At 49.4% G+C, this 25963-nt stretch overlaps 1 protein-coding gene across 11 annotated transcripts in view; it reads right to left on the reverse strand.

Annotated features, from left to right (window-relative positions):
* Window positions 1-25963, reverse strand: part of chl1b (cell adhesion molecule L1-like b) — a 1165941-nt gene that overhangs the window by 244732 nt on the left and 895246 nt on the right. For all 11 annotated transcript variants that reach the window (XM_038810694.1, XM_038810698.1, XM_038810699.1 and 8 more), the window contains one exon: window positions 9195-9310. In XM_038810694.1, coding sequence (XP_038666622.1) covers window positions 9195-9310 — 116 coding nt within the window. The remainder of the gene's footprint in view (window positions 1-9194; window positions 9311-25963) is intronic.

Raw genomic sequence — 25963 nt, forward strand, 5'->3', positions numbered from 1 at the left:
CACTGGATATTTCAGGGAGATGCTACTCCAGAATGCTGACAGCCTCATGGACTTTTAGTGTGTTTTTAACATGGTATCACAGGTCAACCACAGCAGCGTAGTGTTTTAATTTGGAGTCAGCTCTAAGTTACTAACTGACTCTGGGGTCTTAACCTTAAAAGGGATTTTTCACCCACTAATTTGCTTTCAAAATCTTAAACATCTCCTGTCTTTTACCAGTACCTCCCTGCATAGACCTGGATGTATAGAATTTACAGTGCAGAAGGAGGCCATTTGGCCCATCCAAGTCTGCACCGACCCTTGGAAAGAGCCCACACTTCCACCCTATCCCCATAACCCCTCCGAACCTTTTTGGACACGAAGGGCAATTTAGCATGGCCAATCCACCTAACCTGGACATTTTTGGACTGTGGGAGAAAACCAGAGCACCCGGAGGAAACCCATGCAGACACGGAGAGAAAGTGCAGACTCCGCACAGAGAATGACCCATGCCGGGAATTGAACCCGAGGCCCTGGAGCTGTGAAGCCACAGTGCTAACCACTGTGCTACCGTGCCACCCCTGTACATGTACCGCATGTAAACACATCCTTATTTGCATTGGCATAATTGACAAAATGATACCTCAAGAAATCGCCTTTACACTGTGTTGTCATGTTACATTGAGTAACATGAGCTGCTACTTGGTGTAGGCGCTGTTGACGAATACGCCAGACGTCGAGATAAGTTGAACATATTTATTGAGCAAATAACAAAGCTCCTGAATGACTTCTACACTCTACTGATCTGACTCTAGTAACACAGTACACTCTACTAACTATATGAACTTACTCTAGACCACATGTAGTGGTGTGAGGGTGCTGCTTACTACACACGTCTTGCTCTCCAGGTTTCTGCCAATGGAAGGGGGAGAGGGCCTGTGTGTCTTGTCTTTTACAGTGGTCGTGTGATGCCTGCTTGTGGTGATGCCACCGCTGGTTGTTCTGATTACTCATTGGTGTCTTGTTCTGATTACCCATTGGTTACATGTCTGCATGTCAGAATCTGCTCTGTTCCAGAGTTATGTTTCTTCTTTGTAGGCTGTTAAGCAGAGGCCCTGGAGCTCTCGACAGAGCTATCACTAGCACTGCTCTGCCCTGCCCTGGGACTCTCCTGCGCAGCTCTCTCCAGCAGGTTCTGTTATAAGATCCAGTCCAATAGGTACGCTGCCTATTTGAATCTCTGGCTGTCCCTTGTAAGAAAACAATCCATCTTCACAGTCCTCTTGCCAACAGTTGGAAAATGGGAGCAGCGCTGCTCTGTGAATTGGTGGCAATAGCAAGTACATGGAGCCGCTTGACATCCGCTTGCCATCAGATGTACATGCAGGGCACATGTCCTGCTCACTGCTGGAAGACTACACAAGGCTGCATTTATTTTCATTTAAAAGGGGGCAGCAGCTGCCATGCTCAATGTTAAACCCGGTAGCGGCCATTGGGCACTGCTCCTACGAATGAGACCACCACTGGAATGGTGTGACCAACAGCCCCCCCCCCCCCCCCCCCCCCCCCCCCCGGTGGACCCACCCATAGGTCGTGACCGCACTTTGAAAAACCTGGCGCGCGATTCTCCGCAACGGCCGACGCCGGCGTGAAACCCGGAGTGTTTCACGACGGCGTCGGAGGCCGCTCCTGGCCCCCTATTCTCCCCCCCCGGGGGGCTAGGAGCGGCGTTGCGGGGAACTCGGCCACCGGGCCTTGACACTGGTGTCAAGGTGGCGCGCCGATAATGATGCGCCGGCGGCGTCAAATGATGTCAGCCGCGCATGTGCAGGTTGGCCGGCGCCAACCCGCGCATGCGCGGTTGCCGTCTTCCCCTCCACTGCCCCACAAGATGTGGCGGCTTGATCTTGTGGGGCTGCGGAGGGGAAAGAGTGTGTCTCTTAGAGACGCCGGCCTGACGATCGGTGGACACCAATCGCGGGCCAGTCCCCTCCCGAGCACGCCCGTGGAGCTGGATCCCCTCTCTGCCCCCCCCCCCCCCCCACAGGTCCTAAACTTACCTTTTGCGCGATGTTCACGCCGGCAGCGACCAGGTGTGGTTGCCGCCGGCATGAACGTCAGGCCGCTCGGCCCATCCGGGCCGGAGAATTGCGGGTCGCCATGAAAAACGGCATTTTGGGGGGGGGGTGGGAGAATCGCGGGAGGGTACCAGAGTGGCCCTCCCGCGATTCTCCCACCCGGCCTGGGGAGCGGAGAATGGCGCCCCTAGTTCTCAGGCATTTGCAGGGGGTTTAGAGCTTAAACACCAAAACTTCATAACTATATTTTAAAGGTAATATTTGATTAAGGTATGTGTACCACTGTAGTGGAAATTAACTGCTAGGAACTAACTGTTCATTTCTGGAAAGAAGATAAACTAGTTTCTTGTGATCGTATTGAACTGCCTGTTATTTCTGTTCTACAACCCTATCCACAAGCTATTATAAATGGCTGCACTGATCTATTAAACAGTAATGGTCCTATTCCAGAGCTAACAAAACTAAATCATAGTTAAATTCACAAAGGTTTGGCTTGGCAAATGGAAATAGTCCTATGATTATGCTGATTTTTTGCACAGTTATTTATTCACTAATATTTTCCCTTAGATCCTGCATAAATACCTCTGCTTTTTACAGCGACCATAAATTTTTGCAAAGGCTACCATACAATGTAAAAATTTGTTTGGAAAAATATTGAAGGAGTAAGCTAATTAAAGAGAAAGGAAAATGTTTGTTTCTTTGTGAACTATGCACTGGGACAATCATGGTGAATTTGAACAAAAGCATATAGGGCGTGATTCTCCGCTGCCCACGACAGGTTGGAGAATAGCGGGAGGGCGTCCCCGACATTTTTCACGCCCTCCCGCTATTCTCCCCCCCCCCCCCCCCCCCCCCCCCCCCCCCCCCGGCCGCCCCACGACACGAATCGCTGCTCGCCGATTTTTACGGCGAACAGCGATTCTCCCCAGGCCGATGGGCCGAGTTCCCAGGCCTTTACGGCCGTTTTTACGGCAGCAAACACACCTGCTTGCTGCCACCGTAAAAACATCCGCAACATGCCCGTTCTGGGCATCCAGGGCCCCGATTGGCACGGCAGTACCACAGCCTTTACGATTCACCCCATTTGCTATCCTAGTTTTAGGATAGGGCAAAATGTTCAAATGTTCAGAAATTGGCAGTGCAGCAGGAAGCTTGCTCCTACCCAGCGACTCCTGTTGTAATATACCTTTAAGGATAGCAGCAGGCCATCACTAGAGAGCAAGTGTGCCACACGTTCCAGTCTCGGTTTCATTTTGACCTGTGAACAGAATGCAGAGCACACAGCTCTGCTGCTGATGACTTCAAGGTTTCCACCTCTGCATAAATATTCCCATATGCCTAGTTTAAATAAATGAACTCACAAACCAAAAGATTTGGGGCGCGATTCTCCGCAAATGCGGCGAGTCGTAAAGGCTGCCGTGAAACTGGCCGTGTTTCACGGCAGCCTCCGCGCCCCCTCCCGGGACCCAATTCTCCCCCCCCCGGGCGGGGCTAGCAGCGCCGGCATCGCGAGCTTAGCGACCGTCGCTAAGCCTGCGCGCCAAGCGTCACGGCGGCTGACGTGCACGATGACGTCAGTCGCGCATGTGCGGGTTGGACGGCTCCAACCCGCGCATGCGCGGATGACATCATCACGCATATGCGGCAAACCCGCGCATGCGCGGGCCGTCATGCCCCTCAGCTGCTCCGCAGACTGATCCTGCGGGGCGGCGGAGGAACAAATAGTGCGCGGGTATCGGATCCGCTGCCCGCGATCGGTGCCCACCGATCGCAGGCCCATGCCACCCTTGGCATGGCCGTGGTGCAGCCGTGCCACTCGGTGCCATGGTTGTCCGGGACGGCACTTTGCGGCCGTTTTCACGAACAGTGAGAGCAGGTGTGTTAGCGTTCGTGAAAACGGCCGTAAAGGCCTGGGAACTCGGCCCATCGGCCTGGAGAGAATCGCCGTTCGCCATAAAAAACGGTGAGCAGCGATTCGTGTCGTGGGGCGGCCGTGGGGGGAGGGGGAGAATAGCGGGAGGTCGGGAAAAATAGCCCTCCCGCTATTCTCCGACCCGTCGTGGGCAGTGGAGAATCGCGCCCAAAATGCTGGAAAATCTGAGCAGGTCTGGCAGCATTTGCAGGGAGAGAAAAGAGCTAACGTTTCGTGTCCAGATGACACTTTGTCAAAGGGTCTCACAACTCACAAATGACCTCGCAACACGTTTACCCAATCTATACTGATTGATTACTGCTCTTATATCATTTGAAAAACACTTCTGCGTTTAACTGCAGCGCATTAGGCTGTGTGTTAGCAACTCCACTCAGGAGAGGCGGGTTGTTAATTTCAAAATGATAATTGCATACAGTGACAATAACATGGCTTTTGGAATTTAACTGCAGGTGCATGGATTTCTTTGACTTCCTGGAACTTAGCAGTGACAATGAGACAGCAATTGAAAAGGCTGGAGACCTGACAAGAAAATATAGAAATAAGTACTGAAACTTCACAGGTTATTTATTTTTTCCCAACTGTGTGAAAATCTTTGTTCACCATTTGTGCTGTCGAGTTAGTTTTCAAATTTTCGAATGTTACTGTCACAACTTGGGAGCTTGATACGTCTGATTTTCACTTTGGGCTATGAAGATCGGATCACCTCTGATACCACTCATGCTGCTTTACTTTGGATCTCAGGTGTGGATCAAGATGACCAGCAGCATTACCAGTCCCAACAGCAGGAAGAGTAACAGGAAGAGTAGCACGAATCTACTCCTCACAGATAGGAAACAGGGAGTGAACAAACAGGTACAGGTTGCAGAAGGCTATGTATCAGCATCCTTGACATGTTGGAACAGTGTGTTTCAGGAGGCTCAGGGTATCATGTCAGGTGATGGCAGACAGTTGCAGCTTGTCAGAGCAAGATCTGCTGCTAATTAGACTTGGTAGCTCCACTGCCAAAGTCACCATTAACCTCAACACTCTGGTTCCTTCTCGGGCTCTGCTGAAGACATTTGCAGGATCTCAGTTAGAGACGCACAAATGCATAAAACAAGTGACTGATGGTTTGGTTGCCAGATTTGAAAGTTATGCCAACTTTGTCACCAATTATGCCAGTCAGAGCGAGTGGATGCTTGGATATGTGGCCCTGGCTGGCTTCCCATCAGTGCAGGGCATTATAAATTGTATCCATGTCACAATTAAGGCATCCAGATATCACCCAGGATTGCCAATCACAAGGGCTTCCATTTCATCAATGTGCAGCCACAAAATGATATTGATGCAGGTATACAAAAGAACAAAGAAAAGTACAGCACAGGAACAGGCCCTTCGGCCCTCCAGGTCTGCGCCGACTATGCTGACCGTTTAAATTAAAATCTTCTACACTTCCGGGGTCTGTATCCCTCTATTCCCATCCCATTCAAGATGCCCCTTAAAGGTCACTATCGTCCTGCTTCCACCACCTCCTCTGGCAGTGTGTTCCAGACACCTGTGTAAAAAACTGTGTAAAGAACTTACCTCGCACATCTCCTCTAAACCTTGCCCCTCGCACCTTAAACGTATGCGAGATTCCCAGCAGCTGTCAAAATGCTTTTGTTCTGCAGAAATCCAATCTCCCTGATCGCTTTACACCTCAAAGGAGACTTATCAGTTGGCTGCTTGGATACAAGGGATATCCACTTAATATATGGCTAATGACACCCATGAGGAGCCAAACTGCTGAGGCCCAAGAGTAATTAAAGCCATCTGACAACAATGTGATAGACGCTTCATTGAGAAAATCATCGACATGCAGAAGATATGCTTCAGGTGTCTGGCTGAATCTAAAGCTGCCTTTTAACATACACCAGCCAGAGTCTCCAAAATGATCGTGGTACACTACACTTTGCACAGCACAACAGGGAGATTTGAACTTGCAGGAAAAACAAAGCGCAGAGCACAGGATCTCTTTAGATAATTCCAAGGAGCAGGAGATAGAACAAGATTCAGCCAAGTTATCAGCCGTGGCACAGATTGCTACCCAGGGTACACTCATTATTGTGAGAATCACAGAAGTTCCACCAGCTCACCCATCTGGTAACCATATGAAAAAGTCATTGCACTCCCATACCAATGTGGCCACAGTAAAATCTGAGCATCCATTTCATAGTCCTCCACTGCTCCACATTGCTTCTTATCTTACCATTCCTCACGCGTGTAAAAGCTGCTTGCCAGGCAGTAACCAAAAAGCGACAACGCAGAAAGTGGTGGAAACATTGGGCGCAATTCTACATCCCGGGATGCTTGGAGTGCATTCCCTGATGGGCGGAGAATCAGGCGTGGGATTCTATGTCCCAGGATGCCCGCAATATATTCCCCTATGGGACGAAGAATGGTGCGTCGAGAGAAAACCAGGATCGGTGCCGGGCCCCAATCCAAATGGGATGATTTGACACCCATCGTTGCACATCATGGACCTCATTAATGCTGTCTCAATGACCCATTGCATCTATGTGGCGGGCCAGCCGCTCAATACTTTGGCCTCCTGAGATTCTCTGGTCGCTCTGGCCGGCAATCACGTTGGCATGGATCACTTTGTGGTTTTTAAAAGCATGGCCTGCATTCCAAGCACTGAGTGCATCCCTATCACTCAAGCGTGTGATTTCACTGCACTTACCTCTCTTTGATATGGTTAATCTTTGCAAACATTGGGGTTTCATTACTTAAGACACTGAACCATAAAGGGACATAGAATCATAGAATTTATAGTGCAGAATTTATAGTTTTGTCTTATTACAAGGGCCTGGGGGGGGGGATGAATGTTGTGTCGCACCCACACTAGGGGGTGGGGATGCACCCAGGCAAACTGGGAGTGGGGCGCTGCTGTGCAGTGAGGGGTGAAGGGGGAGGCGTTTTGCTGTGTTGGTGGGGGGGGGGGGGGGGGGGGGGCAGCCGTGGGACCTTCCTGTCAAGCCACCCGCTCAGGATGGTGGCTCAATACCGGGATTCCTTTGGAATCCCACTCCAAGCCGTGCATAAATTGGCGTGACATGGAACACGGAATTCCATCCTGCTTTATGACCCCAAGAGAATCATAGAACTGGCGCAATTCAGCTCCAGTGGGAGAACATAGGGCAGGATTCACCGTCGGCCGATGCCAAAATCCTGAAATGCGATTGGGCGGAGAATAGAATCCTGCCCCTAATATTTATATTGTTCAAGAATCAAATGGAAACTTAACATTGTGGAACTCACCCATGTGCACACCTTGATACAGCTACAAGTCTTGACTCATTGTCTTCGGAGCACTTCCACATGGTGCAACCTCTGTGGTTTCAGCATAAGTAGAGGCAGGTCACTGTTCTGACTGCTGAGACAGTTCTCTGGGTTTTGTAGGCTGTGACGGTCTTTCCAAAAACGGTTCCAATACACATCTGCAAGACCAGACTCAGCCCTCAGGACATGGGCCACATGCCATGTACTGAATGGGGAGAGGTGACTGTTGAGATTTGTAAGATCTTTGAGCTGTGAATCATTGCACCTTCTAACATCCTCCCTCTGTGGACTAGGAGCACCTTCCTGCTAACAATGAGCTGAAGAGCCCTTAGCTGAAGATTGGTGTGTCGATTATGCTATGGGAGTGTTCCTTTCAGAAATGTTTCTGTCTTATCACATGGCTTCAGTAATGTCATTAAGTGGGTGGAGCTGGGCTGTGGACCTGGGTTTTACTTTCGTTTTTGAGTTTGGAGCTGGCTGTGGCTCTGGGAGTTGGTTTTACTTTTGTTTGAGTTTGAACTGGGTTTGTTCTGCACAGGTTGAAAATAAATTTATCTCTATCTGCATTTTAAAAGCTGTTTCCAGACTAATTGATAACTGAAAAGAGATAACTGTTTTCTGGAGCGAATTCAAACCTGCTGTTTTGGAAAGGAAACAAGGGTATCTATACCAGGTCTTGAGTGCTGTGCGCTGGGCCACACCTTTGAAAAGGGGGTACTGATTTATGGAATCTTGTTATTAAATTGCAACAGTTAAAGGGGGAAATGTATTAAGAGTTATACATAGATTACTATTGCTGTGTGGGGTATTTATATTTCCTGTGTGTATCGGTAAAACTATTAACGAAATTCGTAGAATAAAGCTTGTTTTCTGATTAAAAGTGCTTAAGGCCTCTGTTGAATAACATCTGAAAGGCAGGCCCTTGTGCTCCTCATAAGCAAAATCGATAAACAGTTGTAGGTTAGGTGAACTCCATGATATACTTTGGAGTTTTCTAAACTCTGGCCAAGGCTAGTGGTTCACAGATCCCATCAAAGGTACCATTCTTTGTGTGCAAGCCAAATGTGTGGACCTGCATGCAGCTATTCAATTGCCACGAATAGACATACTTCATTTTCTTTATTCTTTCACAGGGTGTGGGTGTAATCGGAAAGGCCAAAATTTGTTGTCCATCCTAAAAGGCCCCTCAGAAGGGGAACCGCCTTCTTGAACCGCTGCAGTGCATGTGGTGTACATACACCGACAGTGCTGTTTTAGGGAGTTTGGGGATTTTGACTCAACGGCAGTGATAGATTTGTGATATTGTTCCATATCAGGATGGTGCGTGGCTTGGAGGCAACTTGCAAGTGGTGGTATTCCCATGCATCTGCTGCTCTTGTCCTTCTAGTTGGTAACAGTCACAGGTTTGGAAGGTGCTGTTGAAGGCAGTCTGATGAATTGCTGCAGTGAATCTTATAGATGATACATGCTGCTACCACTGTGCATTGATGGTAAAGGGAGTGGATGTTGGAGGTGGTGGATAGGGTGCCAATCAATTGGGCTGCTTTATCCTGATTGGTATCAAGCTTCTTGAGTGTTGTTGGAGCTGCACTCATCCAGGCAAGTGAAGAGTATCCCATCACACTCCAAACTACTTTCTTTTAGATTTGTAATTAAATTAGTCTTGGCCTTGCACCATGTCCTGTGCTGTTCAACGTGATACAGCACCATTATCTTACTAACATTAATAGAAAGTCTTGCTGTAAAATCCGCACACTGTCACTGAAATTTCAAGATGGAATGCGAACTTAAGAACATATTCAAAAGTAACGAAGAATAATTTCTGTCTGCAATATTTCCATATTGCAAATACAATATGGGCTAATATCAAGCGATATTATTCAATCATGCAGAGATCACTTTACCTTATAACCTTCCAAATGACCACGAATTTTCTCCTTTGGTACTTCTGACCATGTAACTTTGATTAAAGTACTGTTCATGATTTCAACAGCAACGTTCAAAGGTGCAGCTTCAGGAACTGGTAAAATAAATATAGAGAGGTCTCATGGTTATTTTAACATAATCTGAAATAAGGCAAAAACATTTCTATATTATCTGTTTTATTCTCCTTGTGGTTCTTTGAAAACAGTTAACACAACTTTATTAAAGTCCAGAATTTAAGTTAGAGATAGGCAACATCAGAAAACAATAAACTCATATTGGATTTTGAAATAAATATCATTGAAAATAGTTTGCAATGATAGTTGAACAAGAGGTTAAGCAAATGGTGAAGTGTATATTATTTTAAACCTGCTCTGATTGCTTGAATATTGTTAAAATACTAAACAGACCACAATGTGTCATTTGGAATTTTAAAGAGAACACAAGTGTGAAGCTCAAAATATATCTGACTTCTGTAACTTAAAGCTTATTCATCTTCCACTGACTACAATTTCTTGCCTCATGGGACAAATTATTGCTGTAACTAGTTGTTGCCAGAGGCACTGGTGGGTTAAACACAGATTTTCATCAGATTAAGCTCAACTCCCTATTCATGCTCTGTCAACTGCCTTAACTGATGTTAGATGTATGAATTAATAAATGATGTTCAATTCTTCAGTTGTGGAGCATGTCAATAAAATGAGCTGTCTGTCCGACTTCAGGAAAGCAAAGAGAATTGCAGTTCCATTAAAACAGTAAGAAGTCTTACAACACCAGGTTAAAGTCCAACAGGTTTGTTTCAAACACGAGCTTTCGGAGCACGGCTCCTTCTTCAGGTGAATGGAAAGGCTTGTTCCAGAAATGTTTATATAGACACAGTCAGAGATGCCCCGGAATGCGAGCACCTGCAGGCAATCAAATCATCAAAGATGCAGAGAGAGAGGTAACTCCAGGTTAAAGAGGTGTGAATTGTCCCAAGCCAGTTCAGTCGGTAGGCCTCTGCAAGTCCAGGCTTGTTGGTGGGGGCCGAATGTAATGCGACATGAATCCCAGATCCCGGTTGAGTCCGCATTCATGCGTGCGGAACTTAGCTATAAGTTTTTGCTCAGCAATTTTGCGTTGTCGCATCTCCTGAAGGCCTCCTTGTAGAATGCTGACCCGGAGATCAGAGGCTGAATGTCCTTGACTGCTGAAGTGTTCCCCAACTGGAAGGGAACAGTCCTGCCTGTTGATAGTCGCACGATGCCCGTTTATTCGTTGTCGCAGTGTCTGCATGGTCTCGCCAATGTACCACGCTTCGGGACATCCTTTCCTGCAGCGTATGAGGTAGACTACATTGGTCGAGTCGCACGAGTATGCGCCGCGTACCTGGTGGGTGGTGTTTCCACGTGTAATGGTGGTGTCCATGTCGATGATCTGGCATGTCTTGCAGAGATTACCCTGGCAGGGTTTTGTGGTGTTGTGGTTGCTGTTCTGAAGGCTGGGTAATTTGCTGCAAACAATGGTTTGTTTGAGGTTGCGCGGTTGTTTGAAGGCCAGTAGTGGGGGTGTGGGGATGACCTTGGCAAGATGTCCATCCTCGCTGATGATGTGTTGGAGGCTGCGAAGAAGATGTCGTAGTTTCTCCGCCCCAGGAAAGTACTGGACGACGAAGGGTACTCTGTCAGTGGTGTCCCGTGTTTGTCTTCTGAGGAGGTCGGTGCGGTGCGGTAGGGGAACACCTATGGACAAGCCCTCCGTATACACAGGATCTGCTCAGACAAGGAGGAGCGCAACAGACACCTACAGATGCTGAAAGATGCCCTCGTACGAACGGGATATGGCGCTCGACTCATTGATCGACAGTTCCACCGCGCCACAGCAAAAAACCGCACCGACCTCCTCAGAAGACAAACACGGGACACCACTGACAGAGTACCCTTCGTCGTCCAGTACTTTCCTGGGGCGGAGAAACTACGACATCTTCTTCGCAGCCTCCAACACATCATCAGCGAGGATGGACATCTTGCCAAGGTCATCCCCACACCCCCACTACTGGCCTTCAAACAACCGCGCAACCTCAAACAAACCATTGTTTGCAGCAAATTACCCAGCCTTCAGAACAGCAACCACAACACCACAAAACCCTGCCAGGGTAATCTCTGCAAGACATGCCAGATCATCGACATGGACACCACCATTACACGTGGAAACACCACCCACCAGGTACGCGGCGCATACTCGTGCGACTCGACCAATGTAGTCTACCTCATACGCTGCAGGAAAGGATGTCCCGAAGCGTGGTACATTGGCGAGACCATGCAGACACTGCGACAACGAATAAACGGGCATCGTGCGACTATCAACAGGCAGGACTGTTCCTTTCCAGTTGGGGAACACTTCAGCAGTCAAGGACATTCAGCCTCTGATCTCCGGGTCAGCATTCTACAAGGAGGCCTTCAGGAGATGCGACAACGCAAAATTGCTGAGCAAAAACTTATAGCTAAGTTCCGCACGCATGAATGCGGACTCAACCGGGATCTGGGATTCATGTCGCATTACATTCGGCCCCCACCAACAAGCCTGGACTTGCAGAGGCCTACCGACTGAACTGGCTTGGGACAATTCACACCTCTTTAACCTGGAGTTACCTCTCTCTCTGCATCTTTGATGATTTGATTGCCTGCAGGTGCTCGCATTCCGGGGCATCTCTGACTGTGTCTATATAAACATTTCTGGAACAAGCCTTTCCATTCACCTGAAGAAGGAGCCGTGCTCCGAAAGCTCGTGTTTGAAACAAACCTGTTGGACTTTAACCTGGTGTTGTAAGACTTCTTACTGTGCTCACCCCAGTCCAACGCCGGCATCTCCACACCATTAAAACAGGGCATGTTTAGATTGGAGAAAATCTCGCTTTTAAACAAAAGGATTGTTTTTTTTTCAGGGAAAGCAAGACTAGGGTGAAAATACTGTAGTTTGAAATAATTTTAAAATAACGTGAACAGCAGCTTTAACTGCTGCAGACTTTATTTCCACTTTTGTTACCAATCACTAAAGGTTAACTAAAAAACTTATTCAGTTTGGCACTGGTCACAGAGAAAAAAAAATCCATTTTGGCGATCAATTGAAAACATACACTTCTGAGGGAATGTTTTCAAGACTGGAACGATCCTTTGTGAAAGATCTGTGTTTCTAAAAAGATTTTTGATTCTTCAGAAAATGTTGAGTGAAAGCAACTTCAAAATTGCAAAGCCTGCTACGGACAGGCAGGGTTTTTATTTGAATGAACCTCTGCTGGCATTTTCTCCCATGTTTCTTTTATTCTGAAAATCACGCTGATAGAAATGTGACCTTACTTCATCTGACAGGACTAAATAGACTAATGCACTACTGGAATTTGTGCACTTTGCGATACACTTCAGGGGATCGACACATTTGCAGTCTAATGAACCTTGGTGATGCCTTATAAACATGTGCCCTCCCCTCCTGGTTGGAAATTCTTTTGAAAAATAGCAGTATTTCTTCTCTTAAAGTATAAATAAACGTAACCACATCAGAAATGAGTCATCCCTCATCCTAAACATATATGCTAATAATTAAAGATCCACATTGATTTTGAATTATGGTGGTGAAATAATTTACAAAAATTGTTGTAACTGAAATTTATTTTCCCCTCAAGGCTTTGTTTTTCTCCCCTTACCGAGGGTCAGAATCTGCTCAGCAGCATGACATTTTTCACTCAGGGTCCAAATTGAAAATTTTCCCACAATTTTCAGCCAACAATGTACTACAAATGTACAACAGGAAACACAGAGTACATTTTCCTTTTGTTTCAATTTCCCCATCTCCAAAATGGTAACTGTTATCACAACGTAACTCTCCATCTGATACATCGAAACCCCTTGCAAATATCGAAGGTGCTCCTACGAACCCTCAGGAAACATTGTCAAATTCTCGGGATTCCTGTAAATTTAACCACAGTCTTTCAACCGAAAAATCCTAATTTCCAGTCACATCAAGGAAAATGGTGCTACCATTGATTTTAGTATTCCTTTACTGGTGCACACCAATACGTTCATAGATACAGAAAATCAAAATACAAGTAACTGTGATCGGAGACAGGCGGCGGGATTCTCCGTTCCTGAGATTAAGTGTTGACGCTGGGGTAGGATTTGTGGACTTCCACAACAGCAGAACTGGCGCCGCACCGAAACCGACTCAGCGACATTTGAGGGGCTAGCACCCGCGCCATGTGGAACACAATCGATTCCAATGAGAAACAGTGTGGAATTCACCCATTTTACGATCGCCTGGGCTGTCAAGCTGCAGCCGCAGCCGCAGTCTCCACCCAATAGCATTTCCGGATTCCGCCGTCGTCTGAATGAGAATCCCACCCAGGACGTTTGATGGTCTGTGAGCTGTTTCACAGATCTCAGATGAAAATCTTGAATCCAGTGAATAGATACAATAATTTATTTCTGAAGTGATATGGCTCATGGATCGTACTGAGAAACATTTTGTTCTCCTCATTTATTTGTAAAATCATGAGAGAAAACAGAATCAAGAGTTGCACTGCATCAACTTGCAGGTGAGATGACCTTATCTGAAATAAAGCGGATCGCTCTTCTTTCACCACAAACAGAAAGAATAGCTGGCTCTGTGCTTTAGGGTGCTGCGTGTTCAGCAGGGGTTCCAGGAGGGTGGGCAGATATCATGTGATGATATCTGAGGAGTAACCTGTTCTTCTGCGGACTGCCTGTGGTGACACCAGCAATGTGTAGGAGCTGCAAAAATGAAGCACCAGGGCAAAGAAAAGGATCATGAGTTCACGGTTGTGGCGCTGGAGGCTTTGGTCATGTGTTGGACAGGAGAGAGGTCATGTACGGGGCCAGGAGACCATCACTCTCAGAAGAGAATGGAGGTAGGTGCTGGGTGCCAGGGTTATCAATGCAAGGGGTCTGATCTGATGACCTGGCAGTATGCCACAATATGTTTAATAATATCAAGTCAAGGTCAGTATATGCATTTGCAAATGACCCCCTAACCACCATATCACCAAATTCTCATGCGGCTACATCACACATCCACCAGCACACCATGGCACTCAGTACTCATGTCCAGGTGCTCCACCTCATTCTCACACACATTCCAATGATGCCATCCTCACATCCAATTCCTGGTGCTTCCATATGTCACCAGCTATTCAGCCGTAGGAGGTACATCATCCAAACACAGTGCAACACAGTCACTGACATCCTTCTCTCGCTTTTACAGGATTAGGTCCCTGAAGCTGCCGGGAGCAGAGCAGACTAGTGGGCCAAAAATATACCTACATCTCCTGAGCCCTTTGGACAAGGTGGCTTTTCGCATCATGGTGCCAACCATGATAGAGCCCAGCATCACTGAGCACAGTGAGGGTGATGGTATATTCCTGCTTAATGCCCCTTTGCACCTCCAAGTTCACCATCCTGCTAACTGGCATAATTTGCAAGCCTCTAAAAGTGTGGCCGTGAACATTTTGCTTTCCACCCCACCTATCTTCATCACCCTCGGCTTCCCCTTTTTGATTTTCTGCTTTTAGTCACTGAAGAGCTGCTTGCTGCTCAGCCATAGCAGCCCAAGGAGGAAGACAAGGAGCATCATCACAGCAAATGGTGAAAAGGCCCTGTCGCGTGTTCTGACATTTGTACTCTCCGGCTTGGATACGAACACTGCCTGTACCTTAGAGAGTAGTGTACAGTTGGGAACTACACAAAGAAGCTGCAGCTAAGCCAGAGGGAAAAGAACAGAGGGCGGGATTCTCCATTTGGAAGGTTATGGACTGGATTCTCCGTTCCTGAAACAGTGTTGATGCCAGCGCAGGATTCGTTTACTTTCACGACAGCAAAGGTGGCGCCAAACCTGGACCGATTGAGTGACTGTGGAGGAGCTACCACCATCACCATGTGGAACACAATTGATTCTAATGAAAACATTGCAGGATTCGCCCAGTCCGTGATTGACACCCGGGAGGCTGACAAGCTGCAATTGCATATAAACATAACTATCCCCACACACACTCATCCCAGCCAACAAGGTGGCACTGGTTGTGCTGGAGTGCCAGTACAACTGATCGGTCGGCTAGAGCCAGAGGCTCCTACGGGCTGGCAGCGCCGGCCCTAGGGTTGCTGGCGCCCCGGGCAAGCTGAACTTCGGCGCCCTTGGGGGGGGGGGGGGGGGGGGGGGCGGGGCCGAGAGGGGGGGTCGGGGCGGGGCCGAGAGGGGGGGGGCGGGGACGAGAGGGGGGGGCGAGAGAGGGGGAGCGGGGTGGGGCCGAGAGAGGGGGGGGCGGGGGGGGCCGAGAGAGGGGGGGGGCGGGGCCGAGAGAGGGGGGCGGGGCGGGGCCGAGAGGGGGGGCGAGAGGGGGGGGGCGGGGCGGGGCCGAGAGAGGGGGGGCGGGGCGGGGCCGAGAGGGGGGCGGGCGAGAGAGGGGGGGGGGCGGGGCGGGGCCGAGAGAGGGGGGGCGGGGCAGGGCCGAGAGAGAGGGGGGAGGCGGGGCCGAGAGAGGGGGGAGACGGGGGGGAGGCGGGGGGCCGAGAGGGGGCGGGGCCGAGAGGGGGGGCGGGGCCGAGAGGGGGGGACCCGGGGGGGACCCGAGGGGGGGGCGGACCTGAGGGGGGGCGGGGGAACGGACCAGAGGGGGGCGGGGGGGGGGAGCGGACCGAGCGGGGGGGGCGGACCGGGGGCGGGGCGGACCGAGGGGAGGGCGGCCACCGCGCATGCGCTGGTTGGCACCGGCCCAACTGCGCATGCGCGGGACCCGAGTCTCTGGCGCCCCCTAGCACATGGCGCCCCGGGCGACTGCCCGAGTTGCCGGTGCCTTGAGCCGGCCCTGCGGGCTGGCCTGGGGCCCATACAACCCGTGACCCCAAGTTCATAGTGGGCAGTGGGCTGTCAGCAGCATGCACAGCTGCATGGCTGCCTTTCCAGCTGTACCAATGGTGCTCCGTGCTCATCCACCCTGACCCCACAGCCCAGCTCCTGGCCACCCCCCACTACTCCCCCTGGCCCTGGCAGAAGCCCCCCCCCCCCCGTTCAGCGGCACAACTGTCGACAAACGATGGAGAGGTTGGACACTTTCCCTACCCTGTCTCCCTCAGCAGCCACGAGGTTGGTTTCATGATTTTTAAAAGCACAAGTGAATCGCCTCATCGGAAACGTGACCCATCAGAGGTGGAGAATCGTGGAGGCCCTGGAAATTATCGGGTCAGGCCTGCTAATGATGTGCAAATGGTGTTTACTGTACGTGCATTCCGGACCGCACGGACACCGCTATCGAGGTGGCGGACAATTATGATTTGGCATCAAATCGGAGCCCGCCGCGATTTTGCCGACGGAACCCATTCTCCACCCAATCCCGCCCTATGTACTACCACCAGAGCTGAATTACACTAGTTTCACGATCCCCTTGAAGTTGTAAAGCAGGACGCAATTCAGAGTTTCACGTCGTGCCAATTAGCACGGCATGGAATATGAGGACTCCCCAGGGAATCTCGCTATCAGGCCGCCAGCTTGAGCAGATGGTCGATACCGAGGTCCCAGAGCTGGCCAGCCCCCCCGCCCCCACACCTCAAATTGTCCCCGACTCCCCCCCCCACCATAAATCACCCCGACAGCAGTCCCCCCCCCCCCCTGTCGCACGACAGCCCCCCCCCAACCCTGGATTGCCTGGGTGCCCCCAACCCCAAATACGGGGGTGAACTGAGCTGCAACCCCCCTGTGACCCCTGTGATAGGAGGAACCCCCCTCCCATGGATGCTTGGAACAGGTGAACACCTCCAGCGACCTCTATGATAGGAGGACCCCCACAGAGATGTCTGTAACAGGTCCCCCAGGACCCCCAGAAATAGGTTGACGACCCCCCCCCTTCCCCCCACAGATATCCCTACAATAGGGTGACCCCCACAGTTAAGCCTGTAATAGGGGAACCCCCATCGGGACCTTTAATAGGAAGACTCCCCAAGGACTCCTGTAATTATGGGAACCCCCACAGGGACTCCTGTAATAGAGGGACCCTCACCCAAAGGAACCCCCTCCATCGACCCTCCTACTCACAGAACTACTGCCACTCCCCCGCCCTCCCATCCCCAGAAAACGGTCCCCTGTCTGGAAGCTAGAGAGCAGACGAGACAGGGGCAGTAGGAAGCATATGCAGTTGTCATATTTACCTTGCAGCTCCATGTATCCATTCTTCCAAGGAGAGCAGCTGTGCCTGTGTCTGGTTCCCACAGATCGAGTATCCAGTAAAGTAGTGGTCTGTGATTGCAGTGAAATCACATACTTGAGTGATTGGAATGCACTTACACCTCTTTGATGTATTTTTTTACAAGCTGTCAATCACAGATCACGACTCAAAACTATGAATGGCTTGCATATCATGGCTCTGTGGGAACCAGAGGCAGGCACAGCTGGTCTCCTTTGAGGAATGGACATGTGATTTACAAAGTAAGTGTTACAGCTATAATGCTTCCCACTGCATTAGGTACGACACTGTTGGGCAGGGTGACCCTCGATGGGCTCAGACGGTCTCTACCAGCATGGCCCTGGCATGGTGGACCTCGTGGTGGGTCAAGGGGCAACCGTTGCCCACCATGTCATGTTCAGGATTGCTGAGACCATAGTGATCCACACCCACATGATACCTGGCCACGTGAACCAGGGAATTACGGGAGGCCGGAGCATAGCACGCAAGGCCCGCTAAATAGATGCAAATGAGTCATTAATATCCATTTGTATATATTTAGATCCCTGCCGGCACAAATCGTGGACCTCCTTCAGGCTACCAGCTGGGGTGGGGGGGGGTTCAGAGAGAGTGCTGATCCTATCCTCCATCCCATCGGGAAACGCATTCTCAGCTTCCCGGGATGGAGGACCCGCACAGATTGTTTGTCAGCTCAATGGAGGATGAGGTTTCAGACAATTTCTGCTATAAGGGTTTCAGGTGAATACTTCAACGAGTTAGCATACAGGAGAACACTCATGGAGATGTGCACCAAGATGCTTGGTGTACTAGCTAGCCTGACAGACAGCCTCTTGAAGGAGCATGAAGGAATCCAGCTCTAACCTGGCAGAGGATGTAGCACAGAGCGTTCCATCTCTACACTCTCTGCCCCACCTCCCTGACATGTTGCAAATACAGAAGCAATATAACCACATTCCTCCCTACCTGTTGCAACCTTTGTTTATACAGATCACCAAATCCCCCCCCCCCCCCCCCCCCCCAGTGAGGAGGCAGCAGTACTCTCTGCCAAATCGAATAACTCACCCCAACATTTTTAGGAGGTGTGTTATAGTGGTAATGTCAACAGACTGGTATCCCAGAGGCCCATGCTAATGTCCCGGGCTCATGGGTTCAAATCCCACAATGGCAGATGGTGGAATTTAAATTCAGATAATAAATATAGAATTAAAAAGCTGGTCTCCGTAATAGTGGCCATGAAACTGTTGCCAATCGTCATAAAAAACCTATGTAGTTCACTCATCCCCTTCAGTGAATGTAATCTGCTGGTCTGGCCCGCATGTGACTCCAGACCCATGGGAATGCGGTTGACTCATAAGTACGCTCTGAAATGGCCTAACGAGCCACTCAGTTTCTCACATGGGTGTGTGTCATCCATGCACCAGAAACTTCCCAACTAGCCAATTTGTGGCATCAAACAACTGTACTGGTTGATTTGATGCGAGATCTGTAAACATGGACTGCGCAAGGCCACTCACCAGATTCGCCTGTCGCTTACCAAAAAATACTCAAGACAGCTGCAAGAGGAAACCACTAGTAAAGGGTCAGTAACCAAATTTATGGGTAAGGAGATTTGATCTAATTATCTCTGGAAGTTCTCTGGAATGATTTTGATGTTTTTAAAAAATTCTTTAATGCAATGTAGGTATTTCTGGATAGACGAACATTTTTATTGCCATCCCTAATTTTCCTTGTAAAGGGCTTGCTCGACCTCTTTCCTGACCGCTGCAGTCAATTTGATGCAGGTAAACTACAGTGCAGTTCGGGAGGGAGTTCCAGGATTTTGATCCAGCAACAGTAAAGGAAAGGTGATATATTTACAAGTCATGGACCCTGACAACGATCTAGCAATTGTGCTCCAGAACTAGCTGCACCCTTGACCAAGCTGTTCCAGCACAGGTACAACAATAGCATCTACCCAGAAATGTGTTGGTACGTTCTGTCCACAAAAGTCAGGACAAATTCAAACCGGTCAATTATTGCCTCAGTCTACTCTCAATCATTAGCAAAGTGATGGAGGGGGTTATCGACAGCGCTATCAAGTGGCACTCACTGATAAACAACCTGCTCAACGATGCTCTGTTTGGGTTCCACCAGGGCCACTTGACCTCATTGCAGCCATAGCTCAAACATGGACCAAAGAGCAGAAGAGGCGGGTGATAGTGGCTACCCTTGACATCAAGGCCACTTTGGTCGAGTGTGGCATCAAGAAACCCGAGCAAAACAGGAGTTAATGGGAATCAGAGGGAAAATTCTCCATTGGTTGGATTTATACCTCACACAAAGGAAGATAACTGTAGTTAGAGGTCAATTTTCTCAGTTCCACAATATCATTGCAGGAATTCCATCATTACAGGATAGTATTTTAAAACCAATCATCTTCAGCTGCTGCATAAATCACCTTCCTTCCATCATTAAAGCAGAGATGGGGTGTTCGACGATGATTCACAATGCTCAGCACTATTTGCGATCACTCAGATACTGCAGCTGTCCCTGTCCAAATGCAGCAGGACCTGGACAATTTCCAGGCTTTGGCTGACAAGTGGCAAGTAACATTCATGATACACAAGTGCCAGGCAATTACCATCTCCAACAAGAAAGAAGCCAACCAGCTTCCCTTAACATTAGCATTACCATCGCTGAATTAGTATCCTGGGGGTTACCATTGACCAGAAACTTAACGGAACCAGCCATGTAAAAAGCATGTCAGAAGTTGCAAATTCTACTGCAAGTAACTCGCCTCCTGACTCCCCAAAGTTAGTCCACCATCTAAAAGGCACAAGTCAGGAGTGTGATGGAACGCTCTACATTCTATAATAATAATCTTTACTATTGTCACAAGTAGGCTTACATTAACACTGCAACAAAGGTACTGTGAAAATCCCCGAGTCGCCACACTCCGGCACCTGTTCGGGTACACGGAGGGAGAATGTCCAATTCAACGAATAAGCACGTCTTTCAGGACTTGTGGGAGGAAACTGAACACCCAGAGGAAACCCACTCAGAAACGGGGAGAACGTGCAAACTCCTCACAAACAGTGACTCAAGCCAGGAATCGAACCTGGGACCCTGGAGCTGTTAAGCAACTGTGCTAACCACTGTTCTACCGTGTCGTCCATTAAAAAAAAGAGTTGCCTTGCATTGGCCAGGACGTTGAGTGCAGATCCACCAGCAACCCAAGAGGTTCCACACCATCCAGGACAAGTACGACTGCTTGATTGGCACACCATCTGCCACCTTAAACAGTCACTCCCTCGACCACTGATGCACAATGGCAGTGATGGGTACAATCCACAAGATGCATTCAACACTCCTTAGACAGAACCTTCCAAGCCCACAATCGCTACCACCTAGATGGCCAAGGGCAGCAGGTGCATGGAACAACACCACCTGCGAGGTCTTCGCAATGCCACACATCACCCTGACTTGGAAAGATATCGTCATTCTTTTACTGTCGCTGGGTCAAAATGCTGTAACACCCTCACTAACTACACTATGGATGTACCTACACCAGGTGGACTGCAGCAGTTCAAGAAGGCCCCACCTCCTTCTCAAGGACCATTAGGGAGGGGCAATAAAAATGTTGGCCTCACCAGCTACACCCATATTGTGATAACGAATTTCAAAAATTCAAAACCACTCAGCGAACTTCCTGAGACAGTTAGTTCAAATCACCTCACCTACAACCTGGACCCTGTAGTGATGGGTCCCTCTTGCAGCTGTCCCAGTGTTTTTTGGTAAGTGATAAACAAATCTGGTGAGTGGACCTGCGAGTCTAAGTTTGCACATCTTGCATCAAATCAGCTGGTGTTGTTTGCTGCCATGATCTGGCCAGTTGTGAAGCGCCTGCTCCATGGATATCACACGCCCATGTAAGCAGCCTCTCCAGCATGGAGCACCACTTGGGACACCCCAAACTGGCTGGAAAAGCTACCTGTCCAATTCAGAGAGTTTCTGGATTCCATCGTGCCAACTCCAGCTGGAGGAGTCACACCAATTTCTCAGCCTAAGGTTGGAATTTTCTGGCCCCTCCCACTGTCTGGATCTTCCTTCCTGCCAAAGTCAATGGGCATTTGGATGGCTCGTCATATCTGCCATGTGTGAAGCTGCCATAGCTGGGTCGGAAAATTTCCGCCTAAATGGTTGAAAATAGTCAGTAATGTAACTGAGCGGAAATATTTGTTTCATGGTAATAAATGCTGATTGAATGCATTTCAGAGCCTATTACAGTTTGCTTAGATCATACTGATCAAAGCAGTTTCAATTATCTCAAATATCGCCAGGATGGATTTTGCATGTTAAGACTCCCAAAGAGTGAAAAAAAGATTCACCTCGTGGGGGGATTTTATTCATTGCTGTCAGACTGTTAAATAGGCCAGGAAAATTAGTTCCCTTATCTGGGGCACTCATTAATTAACTCATTCTTATTGGTTTACATTTTCTCCCTGATAACTAAAATCAAGGGTGATTGGTGATGGATTAGACTGATTAAACAGCGTTTTAACAAAAGAAGTGAGTCATCGGGTGCAATCCAATGGCCATGCAGTGCCAGAACAGAGCAGCGTGGCCGAAGAAAGCCGGGAGACTCTCTCCCGGGATCTATCTGGCTCGCAACATCTCCAAGATCCAACACGAACTTGTGAGACATTGAGATGTAAATAGCACCCATTGTGGGCAGGATCACTTTTTGGGAAATCTTCATATTAGAGCAAGGCGGTTGTCCTCACTGTAATGTGCAGATTCACGAGGTACCCGAGGCTTTAGAATTCATCCGCTCAAAGACCTTGGACGAGTGCCGCTCAGTACTGGACCACACAAACGGGGACCAGACAAAATGACATTTGTGGGGGTTTCCCAGGGGGTCCAAGGCCCTCATCTGCACGCCCTTTGGGCAGGGTGGCTCCCTTGCATTTCTGGTGCCACCTGGTCACCCTGGCAGTGCCACCTAGGTGCCAGCCTGGCATTTCAAGGTGCTGAAGTGGCATTGCCAGCTGGCATGGACACTGCCAGGGTGCCAGGTTGGCAATGCCAAGCTGCTGTTTTTGCACATGTGCAGTCAGGACAGGGCTGTCCAGCGTGGGTGTTGGGGGCTGCGAGGTCGGGATTGTTTCAAGGACATCGGAGATCAGAACGCCATCTATAAATGCTGACCGGAACTCACCACTGTACAAAACAGGGCTATGTACGGCCTCGGCCATGTGTTCCCCGTTCAGGCCTCTTATAAAACGTGAGTCGTTTTGAATAGCCATCTGTTTCTCGGCACTATGAGCCCCGGGAAACACGCGATTAACATGCTCGCTAGGGGACTTGTTCCCTTTTGGGGTAATCGTCCCATCATCTCATCTCAGCATTCTTATTGGTTTATACTTTTATTCCTGACAATTAAAATCAAGGATGGTTGGTGGTGGAATAGAAATTTTCACAGCCTTTTCACATCATAACTGGTGTCATCATCTCACGTCACATATTATGCATCCCATCCCATAAAGTGTAGGTGGATGGAAACAATGCTCCAATGTTCCACCCTAACCCTGTCAGTCTCTCTTTGATTATTAAGGGATGATTGATGGCAAACTCCAGCCCAATCCAATGGTGTAATACTGACATTTGTTGGTGACTTGAAGAAAGCTACCCAGAAACATCAATCAATCTCTGTGCATTTTTCCTTTTCCCTTTCATGATACCAGTTTGTACCCAGAGTCAAGCCAAGGAGATTGCCAGGAGTCAAGAAACAATGATGCCATCAAGCAGGGTAAGCAGCCAACTGAAATATTTTCAGTCAGAAAACCAGGAATGAAATTAACTTTTTTTGCCTTCAATTTAACTCAATTCACCACCAGCCATTCATATTATTCATTACTCTCCATCCCCAGCACTCACACGATATTACTTCCTGCTATTCAGGACCTAGGCCTGACGTTCAGTCGCTTCACCTCAGCCTCAAACACATTTCAATGATTTCAGACTCACACACAATGTTTGGTGCATCCACATATCACCAGTTGTTTAACAGTGGCAGACACTTCACCCAAACACAATGCCACACAGTCACTGGCATGTGGCCCATTCTCTTTCTCTCGCACTGCAGAACAAGGTACCCCATTAATCACTAGGGGCAGAGCAGAACTAGTGGCTGATGGAACCATCAATTCACTAGACACGTGCTTTAAGGTATGAACAGTGGTTTTAATCTACTTACAACAGAGCCAGCCTGTTCCGCGTTGAACTCTCGATGAACTGAACGACTGGCTCTGAGCATTGGTATTTATACAGCAGTCCAGGGGGAGGAGTCATGGACCTCTTGCTTCCCACCCCAACAGCCTTCCCTCACCCCAAACGTTCCGTTTATTATCTGCTTTCAGACACTCAAGAACACCCACCTGCCTAGTCACAGCAGCCCCAGGAGACGGCGGCATTGATGAAGTGGCCCTGTTACTTGTTCTGTTTGTTAGAGTCACAAGGTCAGCTACTGGCACTGCACTTACTTTAATGGCTGATATAGAGTTGAGATCTGCATGTCGACAATCCCCAGACACAAGTGGGCTTCAGCAAAGGAAGGGAGAAATGATAGTTATTGCGCCAGCTCACCAGAGGTCAAGTCACAGAGGGCAGAATGGTGACACAGTGGTTAGCACTGCTGCCTCACAGCACCAGGGTCCCGGGATTGATTCCGACCTCGGGTGACTGTCCAGAGTTTACACATTCTTCCCGCGTCTGCGTGGGTTTCCTCCGGGCACTCCAGTTTCCTCCCACAGTCCAAAGATGTGCAAGTTAGGTGGATTGGCCATGCTAAATTGTCCCTAGGTGGAGTTATGAGGATAGGGTGGGAGGGTGGGCCTAGGTAGGCTGCTCTTTCAGCGGGCCGGTACAGACCCGATGGGCCGAATGGCCTCCTTCTGCACTGTAGGGATTCTATGGACGCGATTCTCCCGAGTTACGAAAACTCGGGAAGCTGGCGTTAAAAACGGGCGCGTTTGACGCCAGCCTCTGCCCCCCTCCGACCGGGAACCGATTCATCTCCCCGGTCGGGGCTAGCATCGTGCGGCCGTGAACTCCGGCATCGCGGGCTTAACGAATTTCGTTAAGCCCGCTAGCAAGAGTTAGTGACGGCTGATGCGTCAGATGACGTCAGCCGCGCATACGCGGATTGGACGACTCCAACCCGCGTATGCGCGGATGACGTCATCACGCATATGCGTGAAACCCGCGCATGCGCAGGCCGGTATGCCCCTCAGCCGCCCCGCGAATGGATCCAGCGGGGCGGCGGAGGGAGAAAGAATGCGCGGGTTAAGTAACCGCTGCCCGCGATCGGCGCCCACCGATCGCGGGCCCATAGCACCCTTGGCACGGCCGTGGTACTGCCGTGCCAATCGGTGCCATGGTTCCCCAGATCGGGACTTTATGGCCGTTTTTACGAACGGTCAGACCAGGTGTGTTTTACGTTCATAAAAACGGCCGTAAAGGCCTTGGAAATCGGACCATCGGCCAGGGGTGAATAGCTGCTTGCCGTAAAAAAACGGCGAGCAGCGATTCGTGTCGGGGGGCGGCCGTGGGGGGGGGGGGGGCGGAGAATAGCGGGAGGGCATCGGACCAGCGTGTCCGTAAAAATGTACGCCGCCCACTATTCTCCGAATTTTTGTGAGAGCGGAGAATTGCGCCCTATGATTCGGTGAGATGGGCTCTTTGAGAATGGGCTCAGATTAGGTCTTTGAAGGGGTTGCAGAAAGGAGTACATCGATGAGGATGCACACTGAGATGTTGGTTGTATTCGCAGGCCAGCAAGAGAGTCTGTGGTCATTCTCACGGTGCATCAAGTAAGTCTGGCTCCAAATTGGCCTAGCATAGCCTAAATCACCTTACCTGAAAATTGGGTGCCTGCCCCTTTAAATGTTTGTGGAGGGATGATGGTACTCCATGGGGTCATGCAGAAAACTGTGAGGTTAAATACATAGAGGTAGAGGGCATCGATTGGATGGTTACTTGATCACATGTAAAGAGACACCGACAGAGACAAGAGAGTGGAGTCAGGAGATATATACCTATTGATATGTCAATAATGTTTTCTCCAAGTAAGACTGGCTGTAGTTTTTTTCTTCACCAGATAGATATCAGGGACGGGATTCTCCGCTGGCCAATGGCGAAATTCGGAAATACAATTGGGCGGAGAATCGGTACCGACGCCAAAATAGTGGTGGTTGCTGACTTGACGCCAAATCGCAATTCTCCGGCACCCTGACAGCAGCGCCAATGCGTTCCAGAATGCACGTACAGTAAACATTGTTTGCATGTCATTAGCGGGCCTGACCCGGTATTCACCGGGGCCTCCGCAATTCTCCGCCTCCAATGGGCGGAATTCCAACTGCGCGATTCACTTGTGCTTTTAAAAATCGTGAAACCAGTGTCATGACTGATGAGGGAAAGAGAGGGGGTACAGAAAGTGTCCAACCTCGCCATAGTGTGCTGCTTCCCAGGGGGCTTCTGCCGGGGCTGGGG

The sequence above is a fragment of the Scyliorhinus canicula genome, chromosome 11 (assembly GCF_902713615.1).
Source record: "Scyliorhinus canicula chromosome 11, sScyCan1.1, whole genome shotgun sequence".
NCBI lineage: Eukaryota > Metazoa > Chordata > Chondrichthyes > Carcharhiniformes > Scyliorhinidae > Scyliorhinus > Scyliorhinus canicula.